The 19,881-nt window shown below is 32.9% G+C and overlaps 1 protein-coding gene across 1 annotated transcript in view; it reads left to right on the top strand.

Moving 5' to 3' along the window:
* The window catches only part of TMEM232 (transmembrane protein 232), a 154,570-nt gene that overhangs the window by 52,494 nt on the left and 82,195 nt on the right, over positions 1 to 19,881 (top strand). Inside the window, exon 12 of the mRNA XM_015590346.1 lies at positions 14,927 to 15,105. Within this exon, the coding sequence (XP_015445832.1) occupies positions 14,927 to 15,105 (179 nt within the window). The remainder of the gene's footprint in view (positions 1 to 14,926; positions 15,106 to 19,881) is intronic.

The following is a 19,881-nucleotide window of genomic DNA, read 5'->3' as shown; positions in this document are numbered from 1 at the left end:
GGACTTTCTTTATCAATATCATTGCAGTCTGAGTTATTTTAATCTGTTATGTATATGACTATCACTTCTATTATGTTATGTGATAATTGAAACTGGAGAATCATTTCTCAATTACATTTGTATTTTACCCAGCATCTAGTATAGTATTTAGCATATAGTAGATGGTCAATTCATTATAGTGGATTTATTATATAATTAAACGAATCACTGAATTTAAAATATAATTGCAAGATTTTGAAAGTATGAAAGGAGGCAAGGTATTTTTTTACCTCAGAACCATAGTTCACTCGTTGGAGTAAATTATGTTTGAACATATGTTTGAATTTTAAATAATAAGATCTTAGTAGCAGATATTAATTTCATTCTCAAAAAATTTCTCACTATTTTTAATTACTTTCAGTATACATTTGGTTTAATCAGTGGATTAGAATCTATCATTTCTGAATGCAATTTGGCCTTTTCCACTTTCAAGATTATATTTATTTTTTTATTGGCGCAAATTTTAAACAGATCTTTAGTCTTTGGTGCACAAATTGTATTTTTCCCATATTTACAGTATTGATAAAGTGAAGAGATATTCACTTCATTTGCTGTTCACACTCTTAAGTATTCAGATTGGCTAGAAATCTGAATACTTAACATATAATTATATATAGCAGCTTAACATATAATTATGATTTTTAAACTTCCACTAAATAGATTAACCCACAAATTTTCGATTTTCAACATTTTTGTCTAGAATTAGTTCCTTCTGTCTTCTTTTACTGTTCTCTTTCCTGTGATGAATTCAGAACACATTACTCCATGGGATGGAGGTCTTTACTCCCAGTAGCCTCTTGCCTCTCTCTGGCCTGACCCCTGAGTGCTGGCATAATCTTATGATGATAGGGTTGCATCTTTCCGTGGATATTCAATTTTTTCCTTCTCCTCAACAATCTGATTTCTTTTCCCCAGCCAGTTGATGATTTTATTAAATTCATTTGCTTATTATTGATCTTTCTTTAAAGTTTCTTATCTTCTTCTAAAAACTTTATTTTGATGGCTCAGGCACAGAATTTGGATAAGTTCTTGCAAGAGGTATTTGTCTTTCCTACTTATCATCTACAGTTTTATATTTCTCAGCTTCCTGGATAACACACCCATAATTTTCTTAGCTCAAATATTATTTATTCTCTTTCCCTATAATTCTATCTGCATCAACAGAAGACCCATTGAAAAGTTTATTGGCAGTTATGTGAGCTTTTTTCCTTTTGAGCAATCTATACATTATAGAGAGCTATCTGAGAGTTTGAATTTGCCAAGTATAGAGTCGTCTTTAGTCATTGTTTTCTCATCTTTATGTCTGAATGAGCACACTTGTTTCTTCTTGGTGTGAAATCAATACCAAAGGAAAAGTATAATATCTAAGAAACAACAAATTCTGAGTATGTCCATATGTGTCCCTAGGTGAGATAGCCACATAGATACTTGTACTATAAGTGATTGTCTCTGTAAGGTCGATACTTTTGTTTAATTGCTTATTGAATAAGTCTTATAGGAATTTCTGAATCCTATTGTACCAATTACCAGACAATATTATGAATCAAAGAGCTTTCTCTACAGATCACATGATGTCAGCATTTTATTCTTTTAAATGGTCTTATAACAGAGAAGTAGAAGAGAATCCCTAACAGATTGAGTTCTGGAAGGAGGTGCCCTTTGTACATTCACAAGCAGTACAAATGGATTGCTCTTCTGCTTTTACTGATGTTCTTTTTATGCTTTTACTTGAACTCAGCAATAAGCTTAACTGGTATTTTAAAAATGTTTTCTCAACCCAAGTAGGCAAATAGATATTTCTAGCTGTGCAATACCTTTAAAAATTTGATCTGAAATAAAGAGAATAGACATATCAAAATTGCTTCCTCCACAGTCAAAAGTCAATATATTTTCCATGACATCAAATTTATTGTACAAGCCACAAATAATACTAGCGGCACTTGTCTCATAATGATTCCGAATATTTTGAAACCCTCAATACTTACAGCATCTTTGTGGTTTCTTAAGGAAAATATTTAAAATAAGTTGATTATCTGATGACTGTTTCATTAAAGACAGCTCAAGAATGTGAGAAAATTCTTCAATTTTCTTAATCTTTGTCAGAGATGTACCTCTTCTAGACATAAACTTTTAGTCTCCTCCTCATATTTATACTGGATTTTGGCTTTCCTGTATCAGTCACTACCATGAAAAGCTATTATTTCACATGACTGTACAAATTCATAGTCAAATATTTTACCGAATGATAGGACTTAAAAATTGTATTGATGTGATTCATTATAACCTGAATCTTTGTAGGATCGCTGATTGATTTTCCACATAGGGAAAATTATTTTGTCTGGGTTTTCTGTATGCATGATTGTTGATAATAATCACCAGTTTTACAAGACCACAAAAAATTGATAGCTCCAAAAAGTAGTAGCATCTCTGCAGGCCTTGTCAACATGATTACTAGAGAGGATAGATTTGTCTTTTTAGAAAATGATATAAAGAACCTAGAGCTACTGATTTATTTAGTTGAAAATGTTTTTTTCCCCTCAAAATTTTACCCTTCAAGTAAGTAGATTTTTTTCATGAGAGTGAAAGAACCAGTTCTGGAATCACATGGCTCTGTATTTTAATTCAGTCACTTGTATCTCGGAATCCTGTGTCAAATTATTTAATCTCGCTGATGTGATTTCTTTAACTGAAAATTATCATAAGAATGCTATTCATATCACAGGACTTTTTGTGAGAAAAAAACTATGGAAACATATAAACATTTGCCAAAGTACTTTATACACAGTAAAAGTCCAATAAGCGTTAATAGGTATTAATATGGTTATTAATGTAGTAATGTTGGTATAATGAGAAAATATCAGTGAGGAAGAATTTGTATCCAGTGGATCCTATTTTATTTACATATAAAGATATGACACTGAAAAACATTTAAAGATGGTATCAATAGCCTTTTGATGAACAAGTCAGTGTTTTTATCGACCATTTTTATATAAAGTCTTTAATATAAAGAAACACTTCAAATTATAATTTTGTGAAGACAGTGTTATAGGAAACTAAGATAATGACTTCTGTGAAGACAATTTCCTGGTGATCTGATTTGATATGGGAGAAGAGCTTGAAGAATCTAGAGGAATTAATGGCTACTTAGACTGTGACTTTTTCATTCTGAGATTTTGTTTCAGACAAGATTTTTATAAAGTCAGATGTCTATTAATTTTGGAGTGAGTTCTGTGGCCAATGACTGAAATGCTGAGTTTGGTGTTTTTGATTGAATAGAAATTTCTATATATGCTTAAAAATACAACTATGCATTTAACATTTGGTTGAAACTCAAGGTGTCTGACTTGTATTATGCCCTCTATGGAGGACCATCTTACACACTTGCCATTGTATGCTGAATTGTTTTCCCCTAAATTTTATATGTTGAAACCATAACTCCCAAACTGACTATATGTAGAGATAGGGCCTACAAGGAGGTAAAGAAGTGATGACAGTAGAGCCCTGAGAGGATAGAATCAGTGTCCTTATAAGAAAAGATACCAGAGAGCTCACTCTCTACACCGTGGGAGAAGGCAACCATCTAAAATTCAGAAGACAGCTCTCCCCATAAACAAAATCAGCTGATCTGGAACAGCCTAGCCTCCAGAACATTGAGAAAAATAGATAAATTTCTGTTGTTTAAGACATCCAGTCTATGCCATTTTGTTATGGTGGCCCAAGCAGACTAACAAGTGATATTGAGCGTAGGAAGGTTGAATATGCTCAAGTGCCTGAATAAATTCTTATTTGAAACAAATATTTTGCAACATTGTCCTTAGAAAAGACAACTGAGCTGAAAAAATATGGAGGTGATAAAAATTTATTTATTTAAACACAGAATTTTCACCTGCTCCCTGTTGAAATTCTGACTTTGGGTCACAGAGGATAATAATAGTTAACATTTATTGAGTTTTTACTGTGTCAGGCATTATTCTAGGCACTAATTTGCATCACCTTACTCATTAATCATAACACTGTAGTTATTTATATTATCCTCATTTTATAGATGATTAAACTGAAGCACTAAGATTTTCTTTGTCAAAGGCAATATAGTTTGTCAATGGTACATCTGCAATTTAACCTAGGCAGTCTGGCTTCGGAGTCCATACTAATAACTAACTCGCGAGGCTGAACTAACTAGGTGAGTTGACCTATTGAATGAGATAAAAAAATTAAAAAAAAAAATGTCCATTGGCATGTTGAAGAATGTGAAAAAAATGACCGAGGAATTCTCTCATAGTCATTATCCTATAGCACTGTTTATAAAAGCATTTTCATAGACTTTGTATAATGTGGGGTCCTTATTTTCAATGTAAATTCCAGGGCTTTGTTCTAGTACTTTGGAAAAAAATCCTAAAAGTGGAGTCTATGAATCTGTATTGTTAAACCACTTCTGACACTATAGTTTGAGAGAATCTAGCCTATGAATTTAGCTGTTAAACAAGATGGTAAAATGTTGTCCCCATCATAGAGGAAAATACTCCTCTTACTGGATGTTGCAGACCCTTATTCATCCACGAAGTTAGTATTCATATCGGATAATTTACATAAAATTTTACAAAGAGGGAAATACAGCTTTATGTTGTGTACTATATTCTGAATGCCATTTTTTGTGTTCCTACTTTGTTTTTCAGAGTGGTAAAATGATGGATTTTTAATAAGCTCAATTATCTGGAATCTGTGATGTGAAAATAAAACTTGGAAATGGTATATTTTATGAGAAACCAGCAGACACTAATTTAGTATGTCTCCTACAAGCAACAGATAATGAATGATAGAAGCAAAAATATAGAATAGTAAAAATCTTGGTGATCACGTAGTTTTCATCCAATGCATAAATCTCTTTCAGACCATTTGCAAATAGTTAAGTAATATTTTGCTTAAAAGTCAACACAGATATACAGAACTCCCTATCTCCTAAAATAGGCCATTGTACCTTGAACACTGTGAAAGATTCTTCCTTATATTAAAATGAAATCTATTTTTTCCATTGCTCCCAAATTTTGACTTAAGCTTTGCCTTGCCTCTTGGAGGTGATCAAAAAAAAGTCTTCCATTTCCCACATGTAAGCCCTTTAAATATTTGAAGATATTGCAGTGGTTCTTTTTCTTCACTTCTCCACCCTGCCATCATCTCCCATCTCTTCACTTACTGCCAAGTTCTTACGGTAACTTTTTTACTATATGAAAAACATATTTTCAATATGGTTTATAATTAACTTTTTAAGTTTGGTGGACGGTTGTAGTATTGCTAACTTTGTAATGATTTATTTCAGTGTTATATTATGATGTGAAGACACATATGACCCAAGTATTTTTCCATTTATCGTTGTGTATGAATAGAAAAATCAATATGATATTCTTCTTTCATTCTATTTTTGAGAATAATTTTCTTAAACTGGTTCTACAAGGATAGTAGTGAATGAAGTATATGCAGAGTTGTAAAATAACTTTTAAATGCTTCATTTTATTCATTTGTACTTAGAAAAAAAACATTAGCACAGAGTAATAACTACTTTTTGAAAAGTAAGAGAAAGTTAATTAGAAACTTAGAATCAATTAAAACTTTTAATAGTACTCTATTAAATCTTCAGTGCACCTTTTACCTTGATAAAGGTTATTCAGAAAAAATATTCAGTAATAAGATTTTATTTATTATACATGGAAAACATTTAACTCTTACAAACTCATGTACATGTTAGAGGAAGAATTCAAGCAATCCTCATAATTCATAATTCTGTGTGTTGACAAATCTAAAAGTATAGTCACCTCAATAAATTTAATTAAAAAATTAAAGTATAGTACTGATTATACTCTGTGTGCATAAAGAAGTTAACCAAATGTATCTGTCTTTCTTTTTTTAAAAGTTACTTTATTTTATTGTGGAAAGAGCATTTAACATGAGATCTACCCTCTTAAAAATTTAAGTGTACAATATGTTATCGTTGATTATGGGTACAATGTTGTACAACAGATTTATAGAACTTAATTCATCTTGCTTGACTAAAACTTTATGCTCATCGGTTAGTAACTCCCTAATTCACCTCTCCCTCAGCTCCTGAAAACCACAATTCCTCTCTTTGATTTTATGCATATGACTATTTTAGAGACCTCATATAAGTAAGAGCATGCAATATTGGTCTTTCTGTGACTGATCTATTTTGTTTAGCATATGTCCTCAAAATTCATCTATATTGTCACATATGACACATTTTTCTGCATTTTAAAGACTGAATAGTATTCCATTCTAGTTATGTACCACATTTGCTTTATCCACTCATCTCTTGATGGACATTTAGGTTGTTTCCACACCTTAGTTATGTGAACATAGGAGTATTAATACCTCCTCAAGATCTGGATTTCAATTCTTTTGGATATATAGGCAGAAGTGGGATTGCTGGATCATATTTCTAACTTTTGGTGGAATCTCCAAACTGTTTTATATAGCAGCTGCACCATTTTACATTCCCACCAACAATGTATAAGGGTTCCAGTTTCTCCCCATCTTTGCCAACACCTGTTGCCTTTACTTTTCTTTTCTTTTTTTTTTTTTTCCTTTTTTTTCTCTTTTCTTTTGCTTTTCTTTTTTTTTTCTTTTATGGATAATGACCATCCTGACAGGGGTAAGGTAATATCTCATTGTGGTTTTGATGTGTATTTCTCTGATGATTTGTAACATTGAGTATTTTTTTCTTCATATACCTGTTGGCCATTTGTACATCTATTCAAGCACTTTGTTCTCCTGACCTTGGTAAACATCTTTCTAAGGGTTATTTTCAATTCTCTGTCAGGTAAATCATACAATTCCATTTCATTAGGGACCATTCCTGGAGATTTATCTTGTTCTTTTGTTTGGAACATCTTTGCCTAATTGTTCAGTGAAGAGGTATATTCCCAGGAATCAGTGTTTTCCTTTGATCCTTAATGGAGTTTTGATTGTCTTTATGTGATCAACATACTTATTAACTTCATTATCATGTAAAAATTATCAGAAATTCTGCAAGTCTTTCAAATGTAATTAAATTTTTCTAAAATGTAGTGGTGTTCAGGAATTTGAGAAAGGTTGTTATGTAAATTAATGAGAATATCCATTAAGTGTAGCTTCTGATATCAATTCATTTGGTAAAGATTTCTATATTTAGGATATTTTAGGCTGCAAGTCTCAATAGACCCAAATCAAAATAGCTTTTATGTTAAGAAAAATGTATGATCTCATGTAAGAATTCTAGGTGAACTAATGGTATTGGATTAAAAAATCAAACTCACATAAATCGGATACCTTCCTAATATTGAGATTTACTAATAATTTTAATGATGATGGCAACCAAGAATCTCAGACAAAGCACTGAGAAATGATGATGGACATAAAAGAAAGCTCCTTAGGTTCTTTGTTTTCACATTAGACATGATCATTCCGGTTCAGAATTATCGATGAAGAATTTAAGTTAGATTGGGTGGGTTATTACCTCACACAGCAGGGTAAGCATTTAAGATATTAAATATCTCTATTTTACTCTTCTGGAGAGTTTTAAATGTCACATAATTTTCTTCTGGGTGCCATCCCTCATCAAATCTGCAGATTTCAGGTTTATTTATAGTAATCCATTAGCCAGGGCTATCCTACTAAGAGCACTCTGTAGACAAAATCTTTTCCCTGCAGTAAATATCGTTAGTCTATTTCCATGAAGATCTTATTGACAAAGAGATTAAACTGAGTCGCATGTCTTTTTTTCTTTTCCGAAGCGTGCCTCCCAATGAAGGAAGTGATTGGATCATGGACCATCTTCTTAACTCAGACCTCCTCATAAGAGATACAGGGTTCAGGGTTGATTAATTCAGGGGTTCAACAACATTATTGAGGATCCATGTTCTTTCTATCTTTCTGCACTACCCTTTTTGGGTAATAGCTGAATAGATGTTGTTCTTACACTATTTCTCTCATGATGTCAAGATGGTTATAGTACACAAAAGAAGATAAAAGGGGAATATTTTACTCATACTTCTTTTGTTTAATAGCAGCTATTTCGATAATATAATTCACATACCATAAATTCATCATTTTAAATATAGAATTGGTGTTTTTTTTAGTATATTCACAGTCATGCCACCATTACAACTAACTAATTTTTAAACACATCACCCCCAAAAGAAATCCCATTTTCACTGTATTTTTATTAAATTTATACCTAAGTAATTTATCCTTTTTGATGCTATTTTAAGGGAAATTGCTTTCATAATTTTGTTTTCTAATTGTTCATTTCTAATTGCTAGTATCTAGCAATATAATAGGTTTTCGTATATTGATATTGTATCATACAAACTTCCTGAAGTTATTTATTAGTTCTAATAGATTTTTTGTGGATTTACTGAGGTTTTCTATATGCAAAATCATGTCATTTGTAAAAAGAGATAGTTGCACTTCTTTCCAATTTGGATGCCTTTTATTTCTTTCATAATTGTCTTTACTAGAACCTTTAGTACAAAGATGAATAGAAGTGGTGAAAGCAGACATCCTTATCTTTTTCCTGATCTTAGAGGAGAATATTTATTGTTCCATCATTAAGTAAGAGGATAGTTGTGGATTTTTCACTGATGGCTTTTATCCATTTGAGGAAATTTCCCTCTATTACTAGTTTCCTGAGTGTTTTATCAAGAAAGGGTGTTGACTTTTGTCAAATACTGTTCTGTACTTATTGACATGATCAAGTAATTTCTGCATAAATTACTGCATACCTCCCAAGCTCATGCAATCACCACTTCGCTTCTAGATGTCTGCAAAAGGCTAAAAATCGCCCTGATTCCCTTATATTCCTTAGAATCCATTTTATATCAAGAAGCCCAAAAGAGTTTTAAAAACATAGTGTGGGTGAGATCCCATCCTTATTTTAATGCTCTGTTAGGTTTTCATTACACCAAGAATAAAATCTAAATTCTTTTCCATGGTCTTGGCCATATCAATGTGCCTCTGCAAAGAGCATGCCTACTGATGTCATCTCGTCCTACGAACCCCCAGGTACTCAGTCTATTCTGTCATTTCTTCTGCTTCTCTAAACTATCAAGATATTCTAGGTCCAGGCTAAAAATAAAAAAGGTATTCTTTTGAGTCCAAAGACTTTTCATTTCCCATCCTCTATGCTGGGAACACTTGTCCTCATTTTCTTGGATGGTTAACCTTTTTTCCTTGATCAGATCATGTCCTCATGGAGGTCTTTCTCTCAAACTATCTATAGTCACAGAAGTATTTTCTTCTAGTCATTGCTAGTCACATTAAGATCTTGTATTATTTTTGTAACACTCGTTATGAACCGACATTGTTCTGTTTACTTTTTCAGTTATCCGTCTTTCTCCACTAGCATTAAGTGTCCTGAGATCAGTTACATTGTCTTTCTCTTTGGTACATAGAACAGTGGTTGACACATAGCATTGACGCAGTAAATATTTGTTAAATGCCTGGCTTGCCAACTGGTTCTCGTCTGCTGGTTTCTTGGCAGTGATCTAGTTCCATTCACTATACATAGCATTTCATAAAGATAATGTTTTAATCTACATCTGATATTCAAGTTACCTTTCAGTGATACGTTTGATTCTGTGATGTTAAAATAGACTTGTCAAAATTGTAAAGGCTGTACTCATTTATATTCATTCATATAAGTAAAAATATTCATACTGAATATGTAAAATCTAAATATCTAGACTGGCAATTAAAGGCTTCCAAGGAGTTCAAACACTAAAATAAAACTATGAAAAAAGGATCATAATATTGGTTTTCAAAAGCCACAATTGCTTAATAAATTTTCAAGATTTATTAAGAATTTCATTTTTGTTCAGCTTTTTATGGCTTTAGTATACTGCTTGCTTAGCTGCAAAGAGACACATTTTCTCTCAGTATATTTAAAGTGACATCTTTGATAGCTGCCACAGGGTCACTCAAAGCAGAACAGAAGAGTGCCTTATGCTACAGCTTGGTCCCTGGATGAGTAGTTTGATAGCAGGCATGCTTCTCAGCAAATGTCGAGATGTGCATACTAGAATGCATTCTACCTTTTATGACAGTTGTAACACAACCCATCTGTCTTTATAGGGATTTTTTTTCTTCATTAACTATCAGTCAATTGAATGCAATGTATTCTTCCTACAAATATTATTCACAAGCAATAGTTCACTGTTGTTTAAATCAACAGGTGAACAGCTTACTTTTAAAATCAATGACATTTTTAAAAGTTTTTGAATTTTGCAAACAGTTCTCAGAACATATTTTATGAGTTCATAACTGGCCTTGTGGAGTCTAAAAGCAAACTATATTAGTTCAATGATTCAACTATTGTAGGTTTATGAAATATTGTTCCTCAACAAACTATGGTTTAAAATACATGAAAGAAGGTTGTTTGGCTATACTTTTGTCAATCATTATTTTTAATGTAAAGAATTTGGGAGTTTATAAATAAATTTATAAATTTGTTAAAATCCACAGTATGTTTTATTTATATTGCTTTATTTTATCTATGAGGTTCACAATTCCTCAGTTATTACTTTAAAAACTTGTGTTTCTTTATTTATACTGAGTTCAAGCCTTATTTTTTGCTGCACTCACAAATCCATAATTTCACTTCTGATATTTTACTTGAATTTTAGCTATATTTTTACAAGCTACAGGATACTGAAATTAGATTCCTCTCATGCCCTACCATGCTACACTTTCCAAATAATATTTTTCTCCTTTCTCCCCAAACAGGCTCTTCTTCATAATCACATCTCTGCAAGTGATTTCATTATTGTTTCAGTTTCCTGAGCTTAAAAAACGTATTTTTCCTTTCCACTTCATTCCTTCCTCCTACTCCGTAGCTAAGAAGTCTTATTAGATCTTCTCCACAGTGTCTTAGGTTTGTCCTTTACTCTCTAATCTCCTGCTGTTCATCACAGTAAAGACCTAGATTATCTCATAAAACTCCCATATTAGTTTCCCAGCTTATTGCTTGAATAGACATAACGTTTCATTGAACAGATATAATTATTCTTTTGTTCAGACATCTACTATTTAATCTGACCCCATTTTTCTTGTTATTTTACCTTATTCATTTCTTTTTTTCTAAAAAGATGCATAAATTTGTTAAACTTTTGAAGACATTTAACAATTTATTGAAGTCCAAAAAGTAAATTTTACTATTAACTCTAGAAACCAAAAATTCCCAGGAAGCCAAAGGATTTAGAAAGAATTTCTTACAAAATATGTTAATATTACATTCTTTGTTAGACTGATACTTGGAGCACTTTTGGTATCATTTCTCTCCTGACCCATTGCCTTGATAAATTAGCAGTATCACATGAAATAATGGCTAGATGAGAGATTCGTATTCATATTTATTAAATGTAGCAAATAGCATGTTTCCCATTTAATGCTATAGAGTTTTGTTTTGTTTTGTTTGTTTGCTTGTTTACAATTCTTTTGGAACAATAAGCCTTTAAAGTCCCATTTTTCCACTCAGAGAAGAGCCACTTGAGCCTTTGTCCTAATTCCTATGAATACTTGTCAAGAGTTAAAACACTGGCTGAACCATAGCCACAGGACGCCCTTTATGAATGCAGGTGAAAGTGTCTCAGAAGATATTTTACTCTGTTCTGTTCTTTCACATCTCAAATTCACTTGGCTGGTCACTGTTAGACAGGTAAAAATGGGTTCAAAATTTTGGAACTCATAACAATTTTCTCCACAAATAGGTTAAGAACATTATCCATTTCTAATATGAACTCTCCACCTCAGCTCAATTCGAGATGCTCATTATCATCCTCTATCTTCTCTCTTCTTATAGCTACCTCTCTGTTGGGTTTCAGTGGGCCTGTTACTGGAGGCCTAAGTGGGCATGGTTCTTGCCAGGTCCCTGAGCGGATGTGACCACCTCCAGGACCATGGTTGAGCAGGACTATGGCCTGGACATGGACCACTTCTGGGTCTACAGATCTCCAACCTGTTACCAGGGGTACAAATGGATTTGGCTTCTATCAGGTCCCTGAGCATACTTCTGCCAGGTCCTTGGGTGGGTTCCTGGGTGGACAGAACTGCCTCTGGACCATGGTAGAATGAAACTAGAATCTTGCTTCAGGTCCACAGTCAGTGGGCTTGTTACTAAGGGCACCAATAGGCATGGGGTTCTCCCAGGTCCTGTGGCAGATGGGGCTGGTGGCAGGACTGGGGATAAGCAGGGCTGGAGTTTGCAGGTCTATAGTGGTGCTTCCAGGTCCACAGCTGAGACATGACTAGCTACAGGCCTGACATCTGTGTGTGGACCTGCCTTATCAAATTGGCCCTCCTCAGTCTTGGGTTCCACTGGGATTTCCCAACCTTCTATCTGGATCCCAAGCTTCTCCAAAAGGCACTTTTGTTCGTGGGTGGCTGCCAACTTGTGTTTCTGTAATGGGATGAAGATGGAGGACTTCCTATTCCACTTTCTTGCTGACATCACTCCCTATATATATTTATAAATATTGCAGTACACCAGTTTTAACTAGTAAGGTTTTATGAAAAAAATTCTATTTTCAAAAGACTTGGCTGCTTAACTGTAGCCTCAGAATTGCAGTTTATACTTTCTCTTTTAAAGTATCAACAATCGAATGGGAGGAAGTTGTCCCAAGTTTAGAAGCTGGACATATGTCTTCTTCCTCCCATTTCTAAAATGTGTACATGCTTTCTCCTCTACTTCTTCTTTCTACCTTCTAGTCTATTCTTTTCCTGTGAATAGAATATAAGGTGGGGATTGGAGAGGCTCGCTGCATAGGATAAGATTAAACAAGCCTTCAACCTGGCCCCATCACTCACCAGCTATATGACGTTAGGAATTTTCTAATCAAGTTGAAGCTCACGTGTTTCCTTCTATTATTCTAAGTATAATATAGTCTACGTAGCAGGATTATAATGAGGACTAGAACAAGGGAACATAGTAGGTACTCCCAAGTATTCTAGTTATAACAATAGTGATTATTATTATTAGCCTAGATTATAAAAATCTAGATTTAATTAGGAAAAGTTAAGGATTGTGACTTTTCAAATTGCACTTATATCTTTATTCTTGAAGGACATTGATGAGTTCCAATGTCACATGGGTTATCACCAGGATTTGGGGTGAAGTACAATACAGAATTTATTTGGCTTTAAAACTTTTTCATTTCCCCTTGTTTATCTTTTTAAATTTTTTAGGGTGACATTGGTTAATAAAATTGCATAGGTTTCAAGTGTACAATTCGATAATACATCTGTATATTGCATTGTGTTCAATACCCAAAGTCAAATCTCCTTCTATCACCATATATTTGACCCCCTTTACCCTTATCTATACCCCCTCTTTTCCCTCTGTAACCACTAAACTGTTGTCTGTGTCTATGAGTTTTTTGTTTGTCTTGTTTGTTTGTTGCTTTCAGTTTTATATCCCACATATGAATGAAATCATACCATTCTCTACTATTTTTGTCTGACTTATTTTGCTTAGCATGATAATCTCGAGACTTATTCATGTTATTATAAATGGCAGTATTTCATCTTCTCTTATGACTGAGTAGTATTCCATTGTATATATGTATCACATCTTTATCCAATGATCTATCAAAGGGCATTTCGGTTGTTTCCATGTCATGGCCACCATGATTAATGCTGTAATGAACACCAGGGTGCATATATCTTTATAGATGTTTCCAAATTTGGGGGGTAGATACCTAGTAGAGGGGTTGTTGGGTTATATGGTAACTCTATTCTTAATTTTTTGAGGAACTTCCATACTGTTTTCCATAGTGCATGCAAATCAAAACCACATGAGATACTATCTTACACCAGTAAGAATGGCTATTATCAACAGACAAGTAATAACAAGTGTTGGAGAGATTGTGGAGGAAAAGGAACCCTCTTACACTGCTGGTGGGAATGTAAATTGTTCCATTTCCCTTTCTGAACCTTCTCTTCCTCTTGTTCTCTTACCTGCTTCACACACACTCAGTACTCTCATGTTGCTCTTTGGCTAACTTAAAGTTCATATCCCCTTTGAGAGCTGTATCATTTCATTCTCCAAATTTATTTATCCCCTCAATACCTAAATTAGAATTCTCTTTTTCTGAATAGTACTGCATAGCAATATACCGTCTAGGTAAGAAATAATTAAGATAAAGAATAAAAAGAAACTTCTTCCTCTTTTCTGTGAGGGAACTGAATATTTTAAAAGTGGAACTGGATAATTTATATAAATTGCTAATTGGTATATAAATTTTAGAAGTATCATGGACTACTTTTTCTCTCTTCTGGATTCCTTACTCCCTTTCTCCTATTTCAATTGATTTATGTCTATATTATTTAAAAAGAAAAAAAATTTCCAGCCTATAATTACATTGGAAAATTTTGTATGTTTCTCACATTATTTTCAAAGATTTATTCTTGGTCAAATGCTATGTTTCATAGAGCTATACCATTTTTATAACAGCCAGTGATTTTTCTCCTGTTTCTCTGATTTATTATAAAAATCCACCATGGTAGTCTAAGTCTTCAATATTGCCTCGAACAAACTCCTCTTTACTTGAATTCCAAAGATTTGTTTTTAGTACATAGTTTAAAGTTTACCTGTTTAACTTTTAAATTATGAGGTATAATACCAGTTAAGTGTAGTTCATCTTTTCATATGGTTAGAAATTTTAAAATAATCTGTGATCTTTTCAAATTAAAGGAGTAAAAGCAGTGAAGGGTAAAAAATAATTCAAAATTCAGAATTGCAGACTTTAAAATATTAGTAAAATCAAGTTTCTTCTTTTTCACAAAACCATATGGTAGTAGGACAAATAAAAAGATATTTTCTCAAAGAATATTTCTTTTAAAACAGGTGATCAAGTGATATGGATGGGATACTATGGCTTAGTGTATAACCTGGTGAAAATGTCATGGGAACTTCGGGGCGATGAGGAACAAGATGGACTGGGAAACCTTATATGGCAAACATTACGGAAAACAAAGGATCATGAGAAAGACAGTCGGATCCATAATGCAGTAAATATAGCTCAGGTAAGACAAAACACCGGGCAATAAATTTGTACTTCTATCACCAGGAAGCATTAGTCCATTCTAAGGAGAAAGGAATGTCCACATTCAGCGAGTATCACTGACTCACAGTTGAGAACACGATTTTTAAAATTTAATGCTGACCTATTTTTAGTTATGGATAAGAGGGTGGGCAGTCTTCTGATTAAACAGCTTGAAGAGAGGAGTTGATTTTTGGGAAGAGTAATTGTTCTGCTTTGGGCTTGTGCCTTTGAGAAGCAGTTACAAGTATGCTGACCATGCATTCCAATTTGCAAAGGTTAGCCTGGGTCTGTGTCTAATTTTTCAGCTTCCTCATTAGTAGTGAATTAATTCACTCTCAAAAGAGTTTCCGTTTGGATAATAAATTATTTAGTTTTCTTATTTATATTTATGTTTTTCTTTTCAGCATTAGACAATATAAATTGCAAATCTGGACTTGCTAATACTAAAATTTTTTCTTTAAAGTTAAAAAAACAAGTTCTTGTTCTAGTTCTATTTGAATGACTATATACATATATATTTCTTCACATTAAAAGAAAATCATTATGAAATTAGCTATCGTTTTTTCATAAAATACAAATGTGATTTTCTGGTGATGCATTTTCCATATGGCATCTTATATTTCAAAACTCCACCAAACAGTTTTTTCTTCTCTATATCTTATTTTGAGCCAGGGTAATTTGTTTATTATCCTAAAATACACCTTTTCTTCCTGTCACCAAATTTCCTCGTTCTTTCTAGCTTTCACAGATACAATTATCCTAACAATCTTAATGTCCTGTTTTTCATTAATAATTTTGGGATGTGAATTAATGTTAAAAAAAGAAGAGCAAATGATGAATACATTCTGCCTTGTTGATTGTCAAAGCATATGTGTGGGTCATTATTGACAACACAAAGGATCTATCTGTAGACCAGGGGTCTCCAACCCCCCGGCCACGGACCAGTACCAGTCAGTGGCCTTTTAGGAACTGGGCTGCTCAGCAGAAGGCAAACAAAATGAGCAAAGCTTCATCTGTACTTGCAGCTGCTCCCCATCACTGCCTCAGCTCCACCTCAGATCACCAGGCATTAGATTCTCATAGGAGCACCGGCCCCTGGTGCCAAAAAGGTTGGGGACTGCTGCTCTAGATTCTTAGTAGAAAACAAAACTTTAAACTCTGCTTTTTAAACTTAAGTCTGATTGGGACTATGGAGGACAATCTAAAAACATTCAGTCCATTCTTTTCTCTAGATTCCTAATATTTTTTTCATGGAAAAAGATAATCAGAGAGTTGCCTTCTTGAACTATATTGTTTTGGATTCCATGGATGTTCTTTTATGCAACTGGTTTGGCATTGTCCTTGGTTTTAGATTGAGGTGCACAGAAAGAAAAAGAGAACGACAATTATTGTATCGATTGCAGTCATGACCACTATATCACCTAGTGTTGCCTTTATTAGGAATTAGGAACAAATCTTCCTCAGTTTCATGTACTCTCTGAACCTTATTACTGATTTTGTATACGTGCTTTGCTAGAGCTTAAAAAATGGGAGTCAAATTTTTAGCCAGTTTCTAATAGAAATTGAAAAATTTATGCATTCACTTCACCCAGTTCCATTCTCCTTCTCCTCCTCCCCCGCCCACTCCTCCTGCTCCTCCTCTTCCTCCTCCTCCTTCTTTCTGTTTCTATGATGCTCTCAATTATTTATATTATTCTCTGGTTTTGTATCTATTTTTATATGCCACTTCAATTCTCAAATGGATTATACTGTAAGTAAATAAGCCAACTCAAATTTGTCATATCTGTAATTAGAATTCTATTTATATATCTGTTTTCAGGGCTAATCATTCGGTATAAGGTTATCTTCTTTCTTCAAAATTTTAATAAATATCTATAGATAATTACATTTGAAATTCATAAGTCAGTTAATCAGGCATAGTAAATATTTTTTAGATGCTAGATCCAAGTAAAGACCTTATTACTTAAGCAGTCAGCACTGAGAATAAAAGAATAAGCAAAAGCATAACCACTAGATGTGCTGATTAGTTTTCATTGCTTAGTGAGGAACTTTTAAAGGATGCTTTCATTCATTTTAAATAGTAAATGTGTGGGGAAGGCAAGTTTCCCTCAGAGAAAATCTAAATTAGAAATTTCTAAAAGCAGCAGTTTTATTAGTTTAGGCATAGTACATATTTATTATAAGAAATATGTTTAATTTGTATTAGATAGATTAAAAGATACAAGTTACTCTAGACCTGTTTATATAAAACTTAGTTGTGATAGAGGCATTTGAATTATTAAACAATAAAATATATGATATATGGATATAAATAATAAAATATCTAGCTGGTGACTTTGAAATATTAATTTAGTTTGAATACCCTTACTTAATACTAAGATACTACAAGTATATAAAGCAAGAAATTATGTAAGAGCTTTCACCAAAATCAGTAAAATATATGTATATGTTAAGTACTAAGTCTATTTTGCCATACTGAATTTTATGGAAGAAACAAGGAAGTCCAAAAAAAATGACTTTTACACAATAAATTTTACTATCTCATCTGGAAGACACATTCTCCAGAAATAGATAAGGAACAATACGAATGGAATATTATATGTGTATCTAGTCCCATCAAAGTTCATGGCACACTATGGGAGTTCAGATAAATGTTTGGTCTCTAACTATTTTTTATATTAATGAGAGATAAATTATTGTCATCTTTAAGTAGTAGTTGAGCTGGAAACTTAAATAATAAGTTACATTAAATGATTCAAGGAATAGAGTCAAAGAAAGCATCTTTTAGATAAGGAAATGTCATGAGCCAGGCAGAGATAAGAACAGTATAAGAGAGAGCCATCAGTTAACTTGCCTAGTTTGAGAAAAAGGTTTGGATAGTGGCTGTACCAATTACCAGAGGTAAAGAGAGAGAGGGAAGTAGATAAGGGTAAAGGAGGTCAAATATATGGTGATGGAAGGAGATCTGACTTTGGGTGGTGAACACACAATGTAATATACATATGACATATTATTGAATTGTACACTTGAAACCTATATATTTTTATTAACCAATAACACCCAAATACATTTAATTAAAAAATATTAAAAAGAAAGGAAAAAGTTTGGATTAGACAGCCTAGACATTAAATTTGGAAGGTATGTTTCACTTACCAAGCTAAGGTTTTAGAGATTTAGGGCTGGTGTTATAAAAATAGAGATGCTAAGTAAAAGAATTCATTTTGGGAGAAAATAATTACTTCTTTTTGAATTTTAATGGTTTTATGTTGGATAAAATTCATACATCCAATTTCCTATATATATTTTTAAATAATGAATTATTGCTTTGGAACTTGTGGTAGATTGTTAGAGTAATTACTTGTGCCCAATTTACTCAAAACTCCCTATATCCACATCCTGCATCATTCCCTCTGCACTCAAATTCTAGGTTTGCCCATGTGACTTGATTTGGATTATAAGACAATATCAATGTTACACAAATGGAGATTTGAAAAATGTTTAAACATTGGTCCTTGTCCTCTCTTGTTCTGTTGGGATCCTATAACTGCTATGTGAATAAGCCTGTTACCTAGTTGGAAAATGGGGAACAACGTGGCACAGGAACAAGCCATCTTAGCTGATCCACTGCCCCTTCCAAGAGTAGCCAATCCCCAACTGACCTAACAGCTGATCACAGACACATGAATGAGACATGAAGACCCATTCCACTGTGCCAGCTCAAATTGCTGACCTGTGAAACTATGGATTAAATAAATGGTTGTTAAGCTTCTAAGTTTTGGGGTGATATTTTTACAAAGTAAGAGTTTTCTGATTGAGAGCTGCATAAATGAGATTTTAATCTGCTACATTGTCTAATAGAAATATTTCTTTCTTTCATGTTTATCATTTTTAAAAGGCATTAATAATAATAGCTAAGATTTGTGGGGCATTTTTACTGTGCCATGTACTAAGCACTTTATATGCATTAATTATTTAATCCTCATGAAAACCACATTATATATGAGTTATTATGGTCTTGATTTTACAGATGAGAAAATTGAAACTTTAAATAAGAATAGTTAAACTTTTTGAAAGGTGAAGTAACTTGTCCATGGAAAGTTCCTGTGGTAAATTACTTTGACTTTCTTATGTTGAATAATCGTGTATTCTTGGAATTAAAACATTGATGATGATGTAATAACCCTAAATAGTGCTATATTTCCTTTGATATTATTTTGTTTAAGATTTTGCATCCATGTTGCAATAGTCTCATAATTTTTCTTATAATATTTTCTCATAATGTAAGGTTTTGTATCAAAGTTATACTGAACTAATGGAATGAATTGGAAAGTAATTATCTCTTTTTTCTCTTCTCTGGAAGAATTTTGTAGCATTGTCATGATCTCTTCCTTAACAATTTTGTAGAACCATATGATTTCGCTTTTATGTGGGTTATAAAACTGAGAGCAACAAATGAACAAGACAGACAGACTCATGACCTGGACAACAGTCTAGTGGTTATCAGAGGGAAGGAGAGAAAGTGGGAGGTAAATAAGGGTAAAGGATGTCAAATATATGGTGATGGAAGGAGATTTAACTTTGTGTGGTAAACACACAATGCAATATACATATGAAGTATTATTGAATTGTACACTTGAAACCTATATAGTTTTATTAACCAATGTCACTCCAATAAATTTAATTTAAATTTTTTTTTGTAGAACTCACAAGTGAACCCACTCAGTCATGAATACTCAAAGAAAGATTTTTAATTGCG

Source organism: Pteropus alecto, unplaced genomic scaffold (assembly GCF_000325575.1).
Source record: "Pteropus alecto unplaced genomic scaffold, ASM32557v1 scaffold20, whole genome shotgun sequence".
Taxonomy (NCBI): domain Eukaryota; kingdom Metazoa; phylum Chordata; class Mammalia; order Chiroptera; family Pteropodidae; genus Pteropus; species Pteropus alecto.
This window is presented reverse-complemented; position numbering and strand designations above follow the sequence as displayed.